Below are 19,996 nucleotides of genomic sequence, written 5' to 3'. Positions count from 1 at the left end.
AAGGAATGTTTTCCCCGAGTAGGAACCATGATGAGAGAGTTGATAACCTCTGCTTATTACTCCCTCTCCCCGGTTAATGATTTCCTTGGTCCTGGGGCAGAAGTGCAGCAGCCAAGGGAAGGCACGAGGCAGCGATGGGGCCGGCAGAACCAGCCTGCCTGGAGGAATGGTGCTGCTGGTGTTTGCCACTTCATGCTGCTGGAGAGGGACAGGGTTTGAGATGTGCTGTGGGACGTGGCCAGGGGGCTTTCTCTAAGTTTAAAAAGAAAAAAAAATATGAAAAAGCAACAAAAAGATGTGCACAGAATCAGAAATTGTACGTTTTCCCCCAGAACTGTGGATACCAGGTGTTTTCTCCTTCTGTAGATGGATAATTAATGAAATCCTGTTGTTTCACGACAAGAATCTGCGTGTCTGGTAAAGCTGCGTTACCTTTCTCTGCGGGACAGCTGCCGCCGTGGCATGTCCACAGAGAGTAGGTGGAGGGGTGCTGCTGCCTGCGCCGTGGGGTTGAACTCCTTGTGTCCTCACCCCTGCAAGCTTCTAGAGCATCGGGTTTGGGCTGCTCCTGGTGGCCCAGCTTAACTGCAACGCAGGGCCAGGCAGGGGCTGCTCAGCCAAGCAGCAGCTGAGCAGCATCTTCCCAGACCTTCTCGAGGAGACCCGGAGCCAGGGTTTTGAAAGGAAGTGTTTCATGCTAGTGTCCCCAGCTTGGTACCGGACCCCCTGGAGAAGTTCTCCAGGCCTTTCTGAACCACACATTTCTAGTTCAGCGCTGGTTTGGGGGAAAGCTGCAGGAAAGCTTGTCTAGGTCATCTCATAAGTGGTATAAAATGCTGTTAAGTTAGAGCGTGTCTTGATAAGAAAGGCCAAAGGAGGCAGTGCAGGTACTCCCCAGGCTTCTCTTCCCAGCTCAGTGGGGCTGTTGGGGGTCCCCAGGGATTTCCTGGGGCTTTCCACTGGGTTGTGCCTCCAGGGAGATCAGCAGCACATGTTCACTGCCTTCATCCAGGAGCATAGTTTCCCATTGACCCACCTGGACGACAGCCAGAAGCCTTCCACTCAATTTAATCACTCATTGCTTCAATTATTACCTGCCTGCTCGCCTCGTTTCTGAACAGGTAATCGCAAATGGATACAGAACACAGGAGCAAATCCAGAGGTTGGGGATGATGCCTGGCCCTTTCCGCCTGCGCCCGAGGCTCATGCGGGGCTCCCTGCCCCGGAGGAAGAGCCTTGCTGCAAACGTGGCTTTTCTGCAGCAGATGCCATGCTAAGCCCAACGTAGCACGCTCGCGGGTCATTTTGCAAAAGGAACAAGCTGTTACATAGGCTGGTGGGGTGGTGGGGGTGTGTGTGTCACCCTGTGCCACGCCATACCTGGATGCAGGGAAGCTGGTGCAGTCCCCGCTGTGGATCTGCTGCGCAAGGAGCAGCTCTGAGTCACCACCGTTATAGATAGACCCGCACGTGGGAAGGGGGGCGTGGGGGGGTGATTTCAGGAGTTTTCCTTGTGATGCACGTAATAAATGGCATTAGAGATTATGTAATGTGTGGAGCTGCTTTTAGCTTGCCACAGATACTTTTCCAAAGCAAGCCCAAGATTTATGCAGTATACTGAAAACTAGGGATTGTTTTGTTGTCGTTATTTTGATGTTTGGAAATAGCTGCTTAGTTGAATGGGATTCTCTGCAGATCCAGTAAAAAATACAACATCATCCTCTCTTAAAAACTTAGCAGAATAATTTTTTTTCTTTTTAAATGAAAGCTTTATTTTTTAAAAGTTCTGTTCCTGCAGAGAAGGCCTCAGGGAGGAGGGTTGGAGCTGAGGCAGGGCTAGGGGTTTCTCTACACCTGTGCCGCCCAGCTGCACAGGGGCTCGAGGGACTTCTCATCCGCCCACGGCTGCTCCAGCCTGTTTGTGCGGGTGAGAAGCTGGGAAAGCTGGGGCAGAGAGATGATCCTACAAAGGCCTTTTTTTCTAGAGGCACATCTGGTGCAGGGAATCAAATCTGAGATGCCCTGTAAGCAAGTGTGTGTGTTTCGGTGTCACGTGCATTTCTGCACTTAGCCACAGCTGGCTGCGAGGAGCAGCAGAGTAAAGTCCTCTTTGCCTAACGAAGATGGAGTTTCTTTTAGCTGCGAGCCCAAGCGCTTGGGTCGGAATGCCCAGCACATGGTGCGAGCCCAGCCTGTGGCACCGCCGTTGCTTTCTGCGTGGGTTTGTGCCTCTTGGATGGGTAGTGTCAGCTGAAAACACGGCTGGAACGTGAGGCTTGCTGTGTCCTCCCTCCCAGCTGTGGCCAGGGCCAGCCCAGCCCCAAAACCAAGCCCAGGTGAGGCTCTCAGGGTATGTGTTACCCCCTGGAAAATGAGCTGTGCAGTCAAACTGGAGCTAAGAACCCAGCACGTAGCAGGTTGCAAACACAGATCGCGTCCCACCATTCTTCCAAGTCTCTGCTGTTAAGGACTTTTAAAATAGAAAACAAAATAAGGGTTTGGTTCCCTCCACATGTCAGGCCTCCAACCTGAGCTTGCAAACAGGGAGGAAAGTTTGATAATCTCACAGTGCTATTTTGGGGTAGCAATGGAGTAGTCTGCCTGCTGGGTGGCCAGTGATGGGTGTGTGGCAGAGGGACTTCCCAGCCCTGGGATTCCAGGGGGGTAGAGCGGGGGTGGGGGTGGGGGGGCTTCCCAGCCCTTGGGCTGTGAGCACCGGTTCAGCCCACCTGGCTGTCGCCCTGCAGAGCCAGCACTGGATGTATGCTTGATCTTCACGGGCTTTTTCTTTGGAGAAATTTGTTTAAAGCAGGGCCTGTTGTGGTGGGAGAAGGGCACTGGGATGGGCACAGGTGTTTCAGGTGCAGTGTCCAAACTCGGGTGGCACCCGAGGCCAGAGCCCAGCCGAAGGAGTGCTGTGGTGGAGGGCTCAGCATTCACCCTGGCTGCAAGGTGGAGGTATAATTAGCTAGAAATGTAGGGCAGAGCCTTTTCTAGAAAAGATTGTGCTGTATTTCTGCAGCAGAGGGGAACAGGCAGGTGTCTCTTGGCTCGCATGTAACAGCTGGGTGTCTCGCAGCCTTTCGGGGAGGTGGCTCAGGTAGCTGTGTGCCTCGGGCCTGGGGTCCTGCAGCATCCTGTCGGTGCTGGGGTCCAGCATCCCACCGGGGGTCCCGCACCCGCCGAGACCAGGCGCTGCCGCAGGCGCGGGGGGGCTGGAGCTGCGGCTGCCGCAGCGTCGCCCCGGGACCGGGGCGGGGGTCTCCCAGCTATACCGCAGTGTCTGGTGGAGGGGTTTGTATGTTTTTTTAATTTTTTTTTTCCTTCCCCCACGGAGCAGCGCGGCTACCAGCAGCCCTGCGCGGAGCCCCCCCGCTCTTTGTGGCGGCCGGGCGGGCGGGGGCGGGACCAGCCCCCCCTCCGTGCTCCGCCGGGGCCGCCGCTGCGCAGGCGGAGCTGCGCCGCAGCATCCATCTTACCGGCGGGCGGCTGGCCCGGGCTCCCCGCCTCCTCCTCCGCCTCCGCCTCCGCCTCCCCCGCCGGGGCCGGAGACCCCCCGGGGCGGCGCGGCGCGGTGGCTGCGGCGGATGATGCACGGAGATGGTACACCAGGAAAACTGCTCCTACCAGGTAAGGGGCGAGCGCGGCCTGGCCCCCCGCCCCGAGCCGCGGAGGGGCTGCGGGCAGGCTGGGGTTGAACGGCGGGTTCCCGGCCCCAGGCACCCCCGTCCGGTGCGGGGCCAAGCCGTCGCGGGGGGGAGAAGTCGGTTGCCCGCGGGGCTTTTGTGCTCGCCATGTGATGCTCGCAGGCGCGGCGGGCGCCGGGGATGCGCTGGCCCGGGGGAGCGGCGGGGGGCGGGTTTGTCAGGCAGCCGCCCGCACCCCGCCGCACCCCTGCCTGGATGAAACCCCTCGGTGTAAGCGAGCGAGCTGTGCTTTCCCACTTCGAGAATTGCCGTTGGAGAGCGACGTACATTTGACAATAGAATAAATGGAATATTTCTCTGCCCTTTCCCGATTTACCGAAACGTGAGAGCAGACCCGCGTGATCAATTTATTTTCCGATGCAGCCACGTCGTGGTTTGTGGCGTTCAGCTAAATCACCCGGGCGAGAGCTGGCGGTGGGTTAGGGGTGAGCGCTTCCCTCTCAGCATCCATCACGGCCGCCCGTCCCCGGGGCCCTGGGCCTGGCAGTGGAGCTTAGAGCCGCGGCTGCTGGGCCCCCACAGAGGGGTTTAGTGGGGCGAGCAAGAGCTTGGGGTGGGCTGCTGGCTGCCGTGGCTTCATTCCCCGCTAAGGGCAGAGTTGGGTGCCTTTGGGTGCACCTGCATGGGAAATGGCCTGTTCAGGGCTCCGTGGTACAGATGGATTATGAAATGCACAAATGCCTGTCCATCTGCTCCGGCGATGCCGAGAAATGCGTTTGCGGACGTGCGGTGGAGTGTGTTTTGCAAAATACCCAACAGGCATTCCCAGCAGCAGAGCTGGACCCTGGGGAGATGGGGTTTTGCCCAGGACGGCGGCTCATCCTCCTTTCCCCCCACCACCATGTTTAATTCTGACTTCAATCTGTTTTAAGGCAAAATAACTCATATTGCAAAATATATCATGATGGAAAAAGATAGCAAAGCATACGCACATAAGAGAGAGAGAGAAGTGTTGAAAAGATTTTTTGCTAAATGTTTTCAGTCTAGCAAATGCTTCTGGAAATAAATTTCTATTTTTAGCGCCTTTGGAAAAAAAATATCCTGGTGGGGTTTTTTTTCTAGCCTCGCTTTTAGGGGATCTAATTTTTCTGCTGCTTTGAGCCTGTTGCTCTCTGCTGCCTTAATAAATGATGCCATTGTTTCCTTTCAGCGGATGTTTTCCCAGCATACTCGTAGGAACGCAAGGGTTAAAGGTTGCGCATTGTTTCCCGGGTGGAAGCTGGTCCATGGTGGTGGGCGAGCGGAGCTGCAGCGAAGGCCTGGCCAGCATCCCTGCGTGTTAATGCACTGGGCTTGCTGCGATGGCAGCACTGCTGCCTTTCATCTGCTTTAATCTACTTGCTTGTTTATGAATTGGTTCCTCTCCTTCAAACCAATAAACAGTAGCATGAAAACAGCCAGAAAGCATCCAAATTGTAGATAAAAGTCCAGAGGAATGATTTCTCTAATGAAATCTGTTTTAAAACCTTCCTACAACGCTGCAGATTAGGAGCAACCCCAGCCCCCTCCCAAACCCATTAACCCAAAGGCCAAGTTTTAATCCTTTTGTGGCCCGCAATCCCGGGTTTTGGATCAGACTGGAGCCAGCAATGATAGGATTTTGGTGGCTGCCCAGAGTGCCCTGGGGGAGGAGGGTGGCAGCGTGTAACTGCTCTCCTTCCTCCTTGCACCCTTTTTGTCAGAGCTGCTAAATTGACTAAAAATAAACCAAACAGAGGAACAAGCCGACGCGTGGGGAATACTTGAAAACATGTTTGTTTCAGAGAAATTCAGCAGAAGAACTCTGAGGTGACTGTTTCATGGCTGGGGTATAAGCTCCGTGGCAGGGAGGGTGCTGGGGATGGGGTGCTGAGGAAGAGGAGGGTATTTCTGTTGTACTCTGTGCCTTGCCTCAAAAGTCCTGTTTCACAGCATAACTGAGCTGTCACTGCTGCTCTCTGAAAGGCAGGTGGCCGTGGGTCCTCCTGGGGTTTTGGATGTGGCTTAAGTCAGATTCATCACTGTGAATTTAGGCTGGGTCCTCCATGGTCAGGAGGTCCCAACATCTGACATCTTTCCTGTGGCTGCATCCTGCAGTCACGCAGACTGCTGCTGCTTATCGTGCCATGTGTTTTCCTCTTAGTTATTTCTCTTTTCCTATTTTATACTGATTTATTTCTCTATGTCAAACGTTTTATTGAAGGCTCTGTATATCTCCTACAGTCTGACAGGAAAAACATCAGCTTGGATTTGTTGGGTAGTGTTTTGTGGGGTCCAGAGCTTGCACGGAATAAAAAGCCAGCATGCAAATCCAGGCCTTAACACAGGAATAAAGGTTTTATTCTGGCGTGTGTATTAGCGGTGCTTTACTGGCCTGCAGCCTGAGCCAGTGTTTCAGTTTGCTCTGTAAATGCGTGTTTCCAGCGCTGCCCAACAGGTCCACCTTTGCATGGAGCAAAACAGGACTCCTCGGGCTGCTGCCGCCTTCATCTGTGTTTCTGTGCCACTGCTGTACAAGTGGACAATACATTTACATCATCTCCTTGGGTTGATTTCTAATGTGCCTTTAAAACCCCCGGCACCCGTTACCCTGCCTGAGGCTGGAGCCTCCAAACAGGCAGTTGCCCGTGGGAACAGGGTTTGGCTCCGTGCGCTGGCATCAGTCACGGTCTGAGCTATCTGCTGGCGGGAGAGTCGCTCTGGAGATGTTACTGGGCATTACACGTGCAAAGAAAATTAAAAAGAAAAAGAAATCTGATGTAAAAAATGAGATTTCTTTGCTTAGAAAGAATTTCTTAGCTGGGTCGTCCCCTGCGTTCTCCTGGGACCCACTCTGCCTGCGTGCCTGTGGTGGGCTCGACCCTCTGCTGCTCTGGTGATGCCAGGTTTGTGCGTGTACCTTCAGAGAGGTCTGTTAGAAAGACCCCTGCAACAGGGAGGTGCTGGTGTGGCTGTGGGTCAGGCTGGCTGCCTCAGGGATGGACCAGGCGCGGCTGGCCGGCACCCACCACTCCCAGGATCTCACCAAGCACTGAACCGTAGTAGTCCATAAAAGCCACAAGCTTAAAATATGAAGTGCTCATTTAACTGATTTAACAAAAAACCCAAACAAACAAACAAACAAAAAACCAAGCAAAAAAGGATTTTTTTATGTGTTTTCTTTTGTTTGATATCTTGGGGTTTTGTAGGCTTTTGTGGCATGTAGAAATACCAGACTGTCATCGTCTTTTTCATTAAAGTGAATACAAATTCTTATGGCAGAATATAACCCCAAGAGACAGGCCTTGGAGAAAACCTCAAACGCCATGAAACCCACCATGGAGCACTGGCAAAGTTGGAGAGCTGCTGGCCTGGCCTCTTGCCTGTGACTGTCCCACTGGAGGGATGCTACCTCGTGGTACAGTGGAGGAACCTCGGTTCATGTGGCCGAGCACGCTGACCCTGCATCTCAAACCAATTACAATAAAGTAAAATAAAGCCTGTGTTATAGAGAGCTGAGGATGAAAGCCGCTTTGTTTAGACAGAGATCAAAACAAAAGCTCTGTGAAGTAGGTGGAAAGTACTTGGTGTGCTCAAGCTCAGGGAAGCATCGTGAGAGGGAAGGCAAGGTCCGTCGCACCCCCAAATTTGCAGGGACTTGTCGTTAAGTGCCTTGTACTGGCTGCTTTGTGCCGGAAGGATGCTGTACTGCAAAGGGACTCTTCAGCAGAGATTTATTCCAACCTTTATTTATAATGAAGTAAATGTCTTGTGAAATAGCTCCGGCAACTTGAGATTTCTACGAAGTCACCTCGATACTCTGGCCTGAGCGTGGCCGGGAGCGCCAGTTTGGCAGGGAGGGCACTCGGAGTGCTTTCACTGACCTGTGCAGGGCATTTAGGGGCTTTTTCTACCAACCGGCAGTGCCTGGGAGCTGGGCCCCAACAGAAAGGAGGGAGGTGGCTCCCCCCCCCACTGGAGAGTGCCCCAACAGTGTCAAGGGAGTTTTTCATTGACTCAAGCAAGCATTACGTATGCACAAGAGTTTCATTTAGCTGCGTGCTTGTCCACAAGCAATCGGTGCATGTCTAAAGCACATAAACCCTGATGTGTCCTACTTCCTCACCTTGCTGCAGGATGAGCTGAGTGCTGCCGTCCCCGGCCCGTGTGTTCCCCACGGCACTGGGTCCATGCCTGTGTGCTCACACCGTGGGGACATCCCACGTGGGGAGCAGCTGACCTGCTCCAAATATGCCCATTCTGAGCTTTCCCTTCGTGCTATAAAAAGAAAATCAGGTTCAGGCTCACTGTCCCCGCCGCCAGCATCCCCAGTGGCTGCTGAAGGAGCTGTGGTGGCTGTGGCCATGGAGGCCACATTCCTACTGACACAGTCTGATGCGCAAGGAGTCCTTGGGTAGCGATGCCAACATCGAGCGTACCTGGCGGCAGAGTTGCTTTTTTATTTGTTTAAACCCTCTACACACAATAGATGGAGGGGCTTGTTTCAAGCGGGGGCTGGTTGCCAGAGGAGCAGTAGCAGGGCTTTGTCGGGCAGTCCAGCACAGGCAGCGGGGCTGCTCATCTGCCCGCAGTGGCCTTTTGCATCAGGTGGGGAAGGGGTGGAACACCAAAGGGTTTGGTCCCTGTGCTGAGACAACAACAAATTCATTTGTTTTGTGGTTTTGATATCCAGGGTTTAAATTGACCTCTGTGCTGGTGGGGAGATGCCCCTCCCAGGAGCGCAGAGCTGGGTCTGGTGCTGGCTGCCGAGGGGGGCACCCAAAAATGGTTATGGGGGCTTCCAGCTACACTTCTTAACCAGGTTTGGTTTTTTCCTGTTGCCTTGAATGGGGCAGCTGCTGGAAGCGGGGTTTTCACTGGAGACTGAGACCAACTCTGTGGGATCCGCTCAGGGGATGCTCCACCACGAGACTGGTCCTGGAGCATCCCAGCTCAGAGCGCAGGGCAGAGGTGAGCTGGTCTGAAACCTGGAAGCAGGGATAAAACATTTTTAAAGTGTGGGCAAAAATTGCTAATATATTTTCAGCAGGCTGTGTCGCTTCCTACCCTTATTTGATGTCGGGTTGCAGAGGGGTGGGTTGCACATCGTGTGCGTTCCTGCAGTTTCCTTGCCCTGCATCTTGGGTACCACAGGCACAGCAGGACCAGGCGGGGGCTCACCATCTCAGCCAGCCAGAGAGGAGACCTGGGGACATCCTCCTCCAATGCATGAGGGCAAGGTGATGCAGGGAGTTGTCGCAAATTGTGGGGAAGCATGTGGCAGACTGCAGTCTCAGCCCCCAGCCCAGTGGTCCTGGCCACCACATCCTTCCTCTTGGGCTATGGGATTTTTTTAAATTATTTTTTTTCAGATTTATTGTGTCAGGATCCGTCCCCTGCGGTCAGGAGAGGAAGTTAATTTAGCAACAGCAGGAAGGGACACAATGAGTCAGTGGTGGAGAGGAACTAAAAATAATGAAATATCCAGAGAATTACTTTGTTTCATTTGGGAATTACAGTTACAAAGCACCGTTCTGGTACAAGAATGGAATTAAACAATCCTGTTTATTATTACTGTTTTTTCCTGAAACTTCAGAGCAGAGTGATGCCATGATGCATAATTTGTAAGTTCTCAGAGCTGGTAATCAAATAGGATATGCATTTTGGGTGAAATGATGTCAGCATGACTTGGATATACCATTTAAGCACGTATACAGGGCTATTAAAATTATTCATCTTGCATGCAGCATAGATGTGTCACACTAGAAATCAGCACTTTTGTTGCTGGTGTGCCACACTTCGAGGATCACTGAGAAATTGTGGCATCAATTCCATCTTTCTAAGGATTTCCTATAGAAATGCCTACCCCGAGCATGTGATCTCTGCCTCTTGCTGCCCACCCAGAGTAAACGTTTCCCACTGTGATGGGTGCCATGCAGGTGGGACCTCCGCAAGGACCAAGCAGGATTTGAGCAGGGCCGGGGGGCAGCGGCTGTGTTGTGAAGCCTGGATCTCTGGGCAGGACTGCTGGAGGCATGAGCTGGAGCTGTAAGCGGTGCAGGTTTGGGAGCTGCAGAGCCCCCTGGAAGCTGGGGCTGGGGTGCTCGCCCACCCTGAGCAGGCACCAGGCAGTGCGGGGGTCCCCAGGCTCTGCAAGCCCACAAGTTGGGTGGCAGGTTAAGGCTGGACACCTTTTTGAGCTCTGTCAGTTAATTCCTGGAAACTTTTTTTTTTTTTTTTTTTTTCCCCACTTGAAAAAGCTAGTTTAGCTGAGAAACAGTTCCCTGGGGTCCTTTCTGGTGTTTTTTCATGTTGAGTGAAAAATTCACCTCATGGTTGATGTTGCTGTGGCTGCCCATCCTTGAGCAGCGCTGGGAGGCCTGAGGACCGCTCCAGCTCTGCCCGGACTTACAGCCCCAGCCGCGGGCAGCATCTCCGACCGCTGGGAATTCATTAGGATAACTTCACCGTGAAAGCCCCTGGAGAAAACCCCTTCCTCCCGTCCCCTCTGGCCATGGCTATACTGCCAGGCTTGAGTTTTGACATCAGACACCGGGTTTTTTCCTGCCCTTGTGTAGCCGTTGAGGACTCGGGGCTATTTTTATCCAGCGCTGGCAGTGGCTGGAGGAGGACACGGCTTCCCTGGCCCGGCACAGCCTTCGCCTCCCTCTCTTCAGCTGGCGGGGGCTCCAGCGCTGCCGTTGACTTTATTAGGGAAAAGCAAGGTGCTCCGGAGCGGCCAGGAGGCGAGAGGGGCCAGGGAAGCGTCCCAGCCAGGGGACGGTGGTCTGCTGCAGGTCTTGGCTGCGGGGGCGAGCGCTTGATCCCATGGTGCTAACCCAAGAGTGGAGGAAGGGCTGAGATGCCCCGGTGGGAGCGTTTCACCGGCCACGTGAGGACCCGGGAGCGAAGGCGATGAGTCGGGAGGGTGATGGCATGGGTGACGTCATCAGGAAAGCAGCCGAGCCGCCCGGGGAGGGGAGTTATAAAAAGGTAAGGGACAAAAAGGAGCCTTTTGTCTGCCAACAGTTACTCTCTTGGCAGGAGGGGGACCTGCCAAAGCACTGCCCAACACCCTCCCGGGCACTGGGTTTCAGGTGCCAGAGCAGGGAGGCGCTCGGTGATGTTTAATGCACCAGCACAGGGCAGCAAACCTTCCTCCTCCTGCATTTCCATATCGCTTTATGATAAATAAAATGTAAAGAGAGGTTTCTAAACGCGTCCTCGTACCCTGAGTGCCCTGGGTTTTAAGGCAATTTGCTACGTGGCTTGATAATGTGAGTTTGACTCGGTTTCGCATTTACCAGCAAATCCCCTGTGCAAAAAAAAAGGAGATAAAAACAAATGTTCTGCAGTTGCAAGTTCTGTTTTTAAATCCAATAATAGCCCTTGTACTTTGCAGAGATAAAATAAGGCACTGCCTATGGGTCTGGAACTTTAAATATAGTAATTGTCCGTGGCTGGTAATGACAAACCCTGGCAAAAATAGCTTCGGTGGCCCAGCCGTGGCCCAGCGCTGCTGGCTGGCCGGGGCCAGGCACGGGCTGTGCAGCCTGTTTGGTGCTGGTGGATGGTCCTGGCATCCAGCCTCGCAGCATTTTAACCCCTCGCATCACAGTGGCACTGCCCCGCTGGGGCAGGATCCTGCCAAAGTGTTGCTGGTACCCGTTAAACTGTAATTTACTGTGTAATTAGACTTTTTCCCTCTCCAAGCAGGCAGTAGCTTAGCAAAGCACACCTGGTATTCCATCCAGGTTTGGTACTGATCGGTACAACTCCAGAAGCGCCGTCACCAGGCGAGGGGCCTGGCAAATCACTGTTACACCTCAATGCCAAATAAATCTTCCATGTGCGATGTTATATGCTATGTCGGGCGATGCTGGTAATGAGTAAAGGCTGCTAGTACAGGTGCCTGCATGCGGAATAGTGTGGAGGGGTGCCTGGTGGAAAGCGCAGCCCAGCTACTGCTGCCTAAGTGCCACAAATAACAGTATGGGCTTTGCTCCGTTTCCCAGAAAACTGCAGAAATCTTGTGACTGCTGCCATGGGTGGCCACTCTGCATCCAGCATCAGGTCGGTCAGGGACAGCCTCCAGCATCAGCGGGAGCTCTATGTGGCCCCGGGGATGGGTTTATGGGAAAAAGGCATATATTGTATAATGAATGTATGCTCTCAACAAAACATGTAGGGGTTTTCGGTGCTGAGGTGGCACAGCATGCCGGGGATGGGCTGGGTGCCGGCGTGGGTTGGAGGTGAGCGGTGTAAGAGCACATATGGTCGTGTATCATCTGCAAGCACAAGAGAGGTGATTGCAATAGCTTTATAAGCAGCAGTAATTACAGCAGGCGGTAGGACTGGGAAACGGTGCTGGGTGTGCTGTGGGGAAAGGCTGAACCTCTGCTGGCAATTTCCCTTTACTGGAACGGTTGTGTAAAGCGTCTTACGTGTAGGCAGTCACAGCCATAACCTGACATTGTGTTTTTATTCATGTGCTTAAACAAAGGTAGCTGCTGACCTTCTGAACTGGAAGGTCAATGGTAAGAAGGAAAACATCCGCCCCAAACTGTTTTGCCTATAAAATAGAAAGCAGCCTTTTGTTTAAAATAATTGTCTAAACTAGGCTTTAGCTTCACACCAGACCCCTCTTTCAGAAATACATTTTTTGATTCAGTGTCAAAATACACACTTAAATAACTTTTTAATGTTTTTCTTGCTAGTACCTTTGCATGTGGAGTATTTGATCCATTATTTTTTATATACCGAGTAAGTGTATCTGATAGTCAAAAAACCGCTTGCAATATTCCTTGTCGATTTATAGTTTTCAGTCCCAGCTCAGGAAGCATGCTGCAGCTGTTGGGTAATTCATCTAAGGCCCAAAGTCCAGTTCCCTTAGGTATATTCTATTTCTTAGTAACTGTTCCCTGTTTTATAATAACAAATGGGACTCTTGATTTCTTTATGGTCATTAGCCTGTGTCTGGTTTATAAAAGGGGATATTCTGAGCTCAGTCCTGGGAGCGGTGTTATTTAGTATCCTCAGTAATGACCTGGTGGAGAAAACAAATTGCACATTGATTAAATGTACAGATGTCGAACTGGGAGCTGTTGCGTCTCGGTGGGAAATGGAGCAAAATTTAAAAAGATCCGGAGAGACAGCCCCATCTGAAAGGGGTAAATATGTGAAAGTGTGCCTGTGTTGATGTGTATTTTAATGCCCAGAAGAGTTTTCAGCACACACAGAGTGGGTGGGTGTGCTGCAGGGGTGGGGGAGGAGCGGTCCCAGCTGGCGTGGAGGCTGGGATGTGCCCTCCCGGTTGGGCAGGAGGAGGTGGAGATGTGCTCTGGGCTCCTGATTTCTGTTGAAACACAAGGGAAAATCAGATGTAGATGGGAAGATGTGGGAGAGGATCATCTGAGCTGGGAAAACGGGGAGGCTAAGTATCCGTGACTTCATGAAATATTGATGCACTGAGGGATGCAGCTGGCACTCACGGGGAGACACCCACATGCATCGCGAGATGGGCAGCACGAGGAACCGGCACGGGCAGCCCTGTCTCTCTCTACTTTCAGCCCATTAAAAAAATATTGCTTGCTCATTTTTACTTAGTTTTTTCACTGTACTGCCTTCACCAGCAAGGCTGGCTAATTTTCCTTCGAAATCTAGCTGCCTCCGTGTGATTGAGGCATCAGTTATTGAAACCTGAAAAAACAAAGTAGAAAAACATAGCTGGCCAGCCTGGGTAGAACCTTGGAAAGTGGGAGCTGAACCCAAAATCTTGATACCACTTGATGCCATGGGGATTATTTTTAATACCTTAAATGTTTTAAATAAAAGGGGTTAGGTTTTGTAAGTATGTATTTTGATAAGAGATTGACGATATAATGGGCAGTATGATAATGTAATGTATGTAGTCAGCACTGGAGATGGAATTAAATTATTAGCTATTGTAAGTTAATAATTTGCATTTTGTTACATCTTAACGTCCTTGTATCAAAAAAGGTGCTTTATTTTTACTTAAGTGAAGTATAAGAAGCACAGTTACATTGATTAACACTGTGGAAGCAGCTCATGCTTGCCTGCTCTGTTTTCTTTTGCTGTGTATTCGTGATCGGGTATTATGTGTTATTTTAAAATGAAACGTTTGATGGCTTCAGAATGTTCCTGCTATCAATAACTTGCCACCTTGTATGAATTTGTTGTCAGTGTTGGCATATAATCCATTAGTGACAGACACTGGGATAGTACTGGTGCTAATTTTGAACCTAGATCTGTGATTTTCATTTATTGCACATTGATTACACAGTCTGTTGGTGATTAATTTCAAATCACTTTGTAGTTTGTCCTTATTCAAAAAAACTTATGTATATATAAACCCACATTTTTACAACTGTGGATAATTTGATGGCAATAGTTAAAAATACATCTCTAAGCACGCTGGCAGAAGGATTGTGTGGTTTTGGAGGCTGCTCAGGGAAGTGGAAGATGTTAATGGTGCAAGCGTGGCCTCGGTGGCTGTATATAGATATAGGGGTATATATACATACACACGCACATACATAGTACATATATTAGGTATATATACTAATGCGTGTGCATAACCAGATGTGTGTGTAGATATAGATCTGTTTCTATCAGCATGTGGAGAGAGATGCAGATGGGCTTCCCTGCTGGCATGGGTTATGCGGGCCACCCAGGCGTGGGGGGGATGCTGGGCATCACGAGAGTGGCAGTGGGGAGGTGGGACAGCTCTCCTTCCTGCACACTGGTGTGACTGGCAGCTTCATCCTTTCTTGTTGCCCTTTGCTTTCAGGCCCAGAAGAATGAGCGGGAGTCCATCAGGCAGAAGTTGGCTCTGGGCAGTTTCTTCGACGATGGCCCGGGACTCTACACCAGCTGCAGCAAGAGTGGCAAGCCGAGCCTCTCCTCCCGGTAAGCCGAGCCGAGCCTCCCAGTAAGCCAGGCGGTCTTGCAGCCCAAAGCCCCTTTGGAGGCTGAAAAGTGTGAGATGCCTCCAGTGGGACATCTTGAGACCTGCCCTTCAGTGGATCCCGTGGTTTTTGCTTGCAGCCATAGTCTTGAATTTTCCTTGTTATAGAACAGTATCTTACGCTCAAAACACAGTAATTATATGTTACATAAATAAATATAGATAATATGCTAAAATATTAGTTTTAGACTGTATTAGAAGAGGTATGTGAATGCTCAGGGGATAAAGCAAATGAGCTGAAGCTTCCCGAGTTAGGTTTCCTTCAGGTTTTCATTTAGATCTCAGCCCTGAACTGGGCATTGCTTTTGGACTTGGGCAGACCAAGAACGGTGGTGGAAGTATCATGAATGCACAACTGGACTTACTGTCAGGAAAACAGTTGACTAATTTATTTTTTTTTTCCCAATAAGTTCTTTGTTGAGTTGCAAAATGCTGAGGATTTTGATGTCTGAATGCCTGGTTTAACGCCAGACGTGTATGTCTGAAGGCACGCAGGGCGTGGGGATGGTCCCCTGGTCCCACCAGTCCTGGCTCAGGCAGTGTGGTGACAGATGATGAAAAACCAGTGGCTTGTGAAAGCGCATCTTCCTTTGGTGGCTCAGGAGGTGGCAGCCCCTTGGAAATGGATCTGATAGCTAGCTCTGGTGACAGCAGGGCAGTGGAGAGCAATTGATCTCACGCACAGAAAACCCTAGAGAATAGAAAAAATGAGGTTTAACGGGGTTTCCTGCCTCCCCACCATGTCCTCATGCTCCACACAGGCTCTGCTTGCTGGACGTGGCTCCATCCCTGGGGCTGGCACATTGCATAGCATGGAACCTCACTTATTCTGATTTTTAAAGTTTCTACATCAAATATACTCCAGAAAAGCTTGTTTATATTCAGCTGCCGGAGAGTAACCCATGGCACTTGGAAAGCATTGAACACCTCCCTCATTGGGAGTGAAAATCTACCTGTTGCCATGGTGTGGGAGAAGAAAGAAGTCTTAGAGAGGCATAAACCCAGGAGGAATACTGTTATTACACCAGAGAGGTACAATTGTGAAATTAAATTGAACTGCAAGTCATTTGAAAGGGAAAACAGTTTTGCTCTGTGTAGTTACAGCTAAACCAGGAGCTGCTATCTTGTAATTATAGCGCCGGTCTAATTAACGCTGCACGGCAGGGTTTGGCAGCTGTGCCACGAGAAATTACCAGCTGTACCTGAACGCTTTGGCGTTTCATTAATATTTATAGGCCAGGCAAAGCATTAATATTGCACGGTGCCTGTTACAGGACCTACGGGAACCTTTGCAGGACCGTTGCTCTCGTGCTTGCATATGAAATAAAAGAGCATAAATGGCTGGGCATGAGGCGTTGGGGTCTTGCTCTTGATGGCCACATGAGTCACAGACCCACGTTTTGCACTGGCTCTGCCTTTTCTGTGCGATGCAGTTTTAAGCTGAGCCAAGGGTGCATCTGGCTCCCTGGCCTGGGTACCCGTGTCTGTCCGTCATGGCTTGAAAGCTGGTGCAGAATTATAGAACAGAATTGTAGAATGGTTTGGGTTGGAAGGGACCTTTAAAGGTCACCTAGTCCAATCCTCTTGCAATGAGCAGGGACGTCTTCAACTAGCTGGGATTGCTCAGAGCCCTGTCCAACCTGACCTTGATGTTTCCAGCGATGGGGCATCTGCCACCTCTCTGGGCAACCTGGGCCAGTGTCACCCCACCATAATTTCAATTATCAATGCTCTCTATTTAATGGTAATAGTGACTAGGAAATTGCACTACAATAAATGGAAAGTAAGAGTTTGCTGTCTGTAAGTACCAATACAAGACTTCTCACGTTGGGAATGAGGAATGAGAGGCAGCAGAATGTCTGGGGGGTTTGCTCTGTTGTCAGCAGGTAGTGATGGAGTACGATGCACCAAGAAGGCTGATGGAGTTGACCCCAAAATCTGTAGTTTCTGGGGTTAATTTATAATGAATTTGGAAGATGTGCAAAGCCTGACCCTGGTGTCAGGTGGGCAAATTGTCCTGGAGAGCCCAAGTACAGTGGCTCAGGTGGTGGCTGCAGAGCTGCTCCACAATAGAAGCATCAATGGGGCTTTCACAGACACCCTTTTGTCCAAAAAATCTGTTCCCTTGTTCACTCTCCAAGGCTGCTTTGAGCAGAGGGAGCTGTGAAGTCCACCTGGAGCTTGCTGTGCCATGCTTTTCTGGGGGCATCAGACAGCACCGGTAAAACATGTTACCTGGCTGATGTCCTGCTTGGCAGCAGCTGCAGGGGGATAACTGTTGTGTGAGTCAAAAATGGGGCACTTTCCACTGTAGAAGTGCTTTTTCTTTTTCCCAGCCTGCGTTGGGATGCCCCTGCCCTGAGCCACTGCATCCAGAGAAAAATCATTCCCAGGGAGGCGAATTTAAATGATCTTAACCTGTCCAAATCAAGTGATGGAGCAGAGGGTCCAGAAAACACAGTAATAACCTCTTGCGGTGCAGTAGCACCTCTTGGTGACAAACAGGCTTATTACCCTTCTGAATAAATCGTTTCAATTGTTAACACATTATTTTATGTCATATAATATTATTATAAGAAATATATATTTCCTATCTTAATGTTTTCTGTATTTTATATATATACTTTGTATACAGTATTTTATTTAATGTAATGATACAACCACCCATGATGACAAAAGCTCTGCAGTGTCTCGGTAATTCTGAAGTTCATCAACAGATGGTGGTAGAAGCATTGTCACTGCCGTGCCGCTGGGTTTCCAATCCCAGTAACTGACGTCCAGACATGGCAGCACTGGGCAGGAGCAGGAGCTTGCCCCTGTCCTGCCCTGCCACCGCGAGCTGGTGGTCCTGGCTCTGTGCTTTTGGGTGGGGGATGACCATCTTCTTGGAAAAAAAGTGAAAATGGTTATATTTTCCTGAGGGCAATACAAAATCAGGACAGAGCATCACTTTCAAAGTGAACGATGCTGCAACACCTTGCCCGTGTAACCCATCAGTGCGGTGGGAGAGCCATGGGCTGCTGGTGACAGCGGTGTCACCTCTCCCTTTCCCCCTGCCACAGATTGCAAAGCGGGATGAACCTGCAGATTTGCTTTGTGAATGACAGCAGCAGTGACAAAGACAGCGACGCCGATGACAGCAAGACAGAAACCAGCCTGGACACGCCACTGTCACCCATGGTAAGTCTGGGAACCCATCCTGCAGATGCACTTGGTTTGGAAACCATAGGGCATCCGTAATGGAAGCTGATAAAGAGCTGATCCTATTGAAATAGCCGTGCTAAACCCCAGAACAGCATCTTCAGCCATCGATAAAAAAACGGCAAGATGCTGAGGGGCAGATAGCAGCTTGCCCCTGGCTAGCACACAGCTGTTGTAGAGCAGAGACCTTTCCTTCTTCCTTCCTTCCTTCCTCCTTTTCATTCTGGCTCTGATAATTATCAGGGCAGTAATGGATACGAAGTGGTATCAGCTCCCACCAGCTTTCCTCTCCTCTCTTTTCCTTTGTGTATATAACTCCACAGCCCCAGATGTTTTCCTCCAGCTTAACCAGCCTGTCCCTTCAATGCCTATTGATCTGCTTGGCTCCTCTTTCCCTTTAAAGTGCTCAAGTTGCTGTTGATAGTCACGCGGGCTTATCTGGGAATTGATTTTTAAAGATAATCATGGGGATTAAAATAAATAAAAAAATCTGTGCTCTTCACCGTTTCTCTAGAAATGATACCACTTGTAAGTGCACAAAAATATGTTAAGCCAGCAGCAGGCTTTGCTGTGGCGTGGCTGGGGCAGCGGTAACGGCTGCATCTCTGCCTCCCTAGAGCAAGCAGAGCTCGTCCTACTCTGACAGAGACACGACAGAGGAAGAGTCGGAATCCCTTGATGACATGGATTTCCTCACCAGGCAAAAGAAACTCCAAGCTGAAGCCAAAATGGCCTTGGCTATGGCTAAGCCCATGGCCAAAATGCAGGTGGAGGTGGAAAAGCAGAACAGGAAGAAATCGCCGGTAGCAGATCTTGTAAGTGGGGGCTGTGGGATGGTGCGGTGGGGTAACACCAGCCCTTCTGCTGTTTGATTTTGCTTGTCAAGACACACTCAGCAGCTGGCGGTGCTTCCCCACAGTGCTTGCAGACATGCAGAGGTCCAGAAGAGATAGGAACGGGCTGTCAGGAGTGGAAGGAGCAGCATGGGACACCTTATCGAGGCGTTACGGGAGTGGGATGGATGCAGGGAATGAGATGATGAAGCATCAGGGTTGTTACTGCCTCGAGGCCAGCGTGATGGTGCTCATCCTCTAAGGTGTATTCTGCTCATCCCATCCCATCCCAGAGCACTCCTGCCTTGGCACAGCGCTGCTCACCATAGCCTCACCTCCCTTGGCATCAGTATATTGCTGATGCTGGTAGATTTGAAAATGGGTCAAACGTGTAGATGTTTCAGTTCAATCTGTTAGTCCTGGTGGAGTTGTTGATGCATGCTTGTGAGAGGGGGATGCAAGCAATGTAAACTGCCACTGCTCAGAAATACAAGTAATTCAAAGAAGACAGTAAAAAATTGGAAATTTCTTTTCAGCTGCCACATATGCCTCATATAAGTGAATGCCTGATGAAGAGAAGTTTAAAACCCACTGATCTAAGAGACATGACTATTGGGCAGCTACAAGTGATAGTCAATGATCTCCACTCACAGATAGAAAGTAAGTGATACTTGTTTAATTATTCTTTGGTATGTCCCATTTAATTAAGACCGGTTCTCCAGGATACACATAGAAATGTTAATGTACATGTACGTGAAATGTTAATGTAAATGTACAATAACACAAGTGTATGAGTCTCTCCAGATTTGGCTCCTTTGGCTTTCTCATTTGCTTTTTGAAGTTTCTCCTAAAGCACTCATTTGGCTCCATAAGGGAGGGGGGTCATAGCATTGTGCCAGCACCAAATGCCCCACTTGCAACTCAAAACCTGGTCAGGTAAAAATAGTCTTGGGAAATCTGCCAGTTCTGGAAGCACCTGCCATTCATGGGGTTGTGGCTGCGTCTTCACGTGATGCTATGCCATGGCATCAAAACCATTCATCAGTGGAGAAACCCTCCAGTTTAGCAAACATCCCAGGGTAAACCCATTCCCAGTTAACATGACTGTGGGTGCCCAGCCCCTGGCAGGGCTCAAGGCCAGGCTGGACGGGGCTCTGGGCAACCTGGGCTGGTGGAGGTGGCCCTGCCCGGGGCAGGGGGTCGGAACTAGATGATCTTTAAGGTCCCTCCCAACCCAAACCCTTCTGTGGTTCTGTGATGCTGTGCAGCCCCTTAACACATTTCATGGGTCCTTGCCTTTGCCTGCCGGG

General features: G+C 50.5%; 1 protein-coding gene across 3 annotated transcripts in view; it reads left to right on the top strand.

Annotated features, from left to right (window-relative positions):
- The window catches only part of SCHIP1 (schwannomin interacting protein 1), a 58,758-nt gene that overhangs the window by 36,389 nt on the left and 2,373 nt on the right, over positions 1-19,996 (top strand). Inside the window, exons 1-5 of one of the 3 annotated variants that reach the window (XM_055817289.1) lie at positions 3,448-3,630; positions 14,476-14,594; positions 17,715-17,832; positions 18,471-18,668; positions 19,223-19,346. In XM_055817289.1, coding sequence (XP_055673264.1) covers positions 3,601-3,630; positions 14,476-14,594; positions 17,715-17,832; positions 18,471-18,668; positions 19,223-19,346 — 589 coding nt within the window. In that variant the 5' untranslated portion in view covers positions 3,448-3,600. Of the gene's footprint in view, positions 1-3,447; positions 3,631-10,399; positions 10,659-14,475; positions 14,595-17,714; positions 17,833-18,470; positions 18,669-19,222; positions 19,347-19,996 lie in introns of those variants that run through there. The other 2 variants (XM_005228897.4, XM_055817288.1) reach the window with 2 other exon arrangements.

This window comes from Falco peregrinus, chromosome 12, assembly GCF_023634155.1.
Source record: "Falco peregrinus isolate bFalPer1 chromosome 12, bFalPer1.pri, whole genome shotgun sequence".
NCBI classification, from domain to species: domain Eukaryota; kingdom Metazoa; phylum Chordata; class Aves; order Falconiformes; family Falconidae; genus Falco; species Falco peregrinus.
This window is presented reverse-complemented; position numbering and strand designations above follow the sequence as displayed.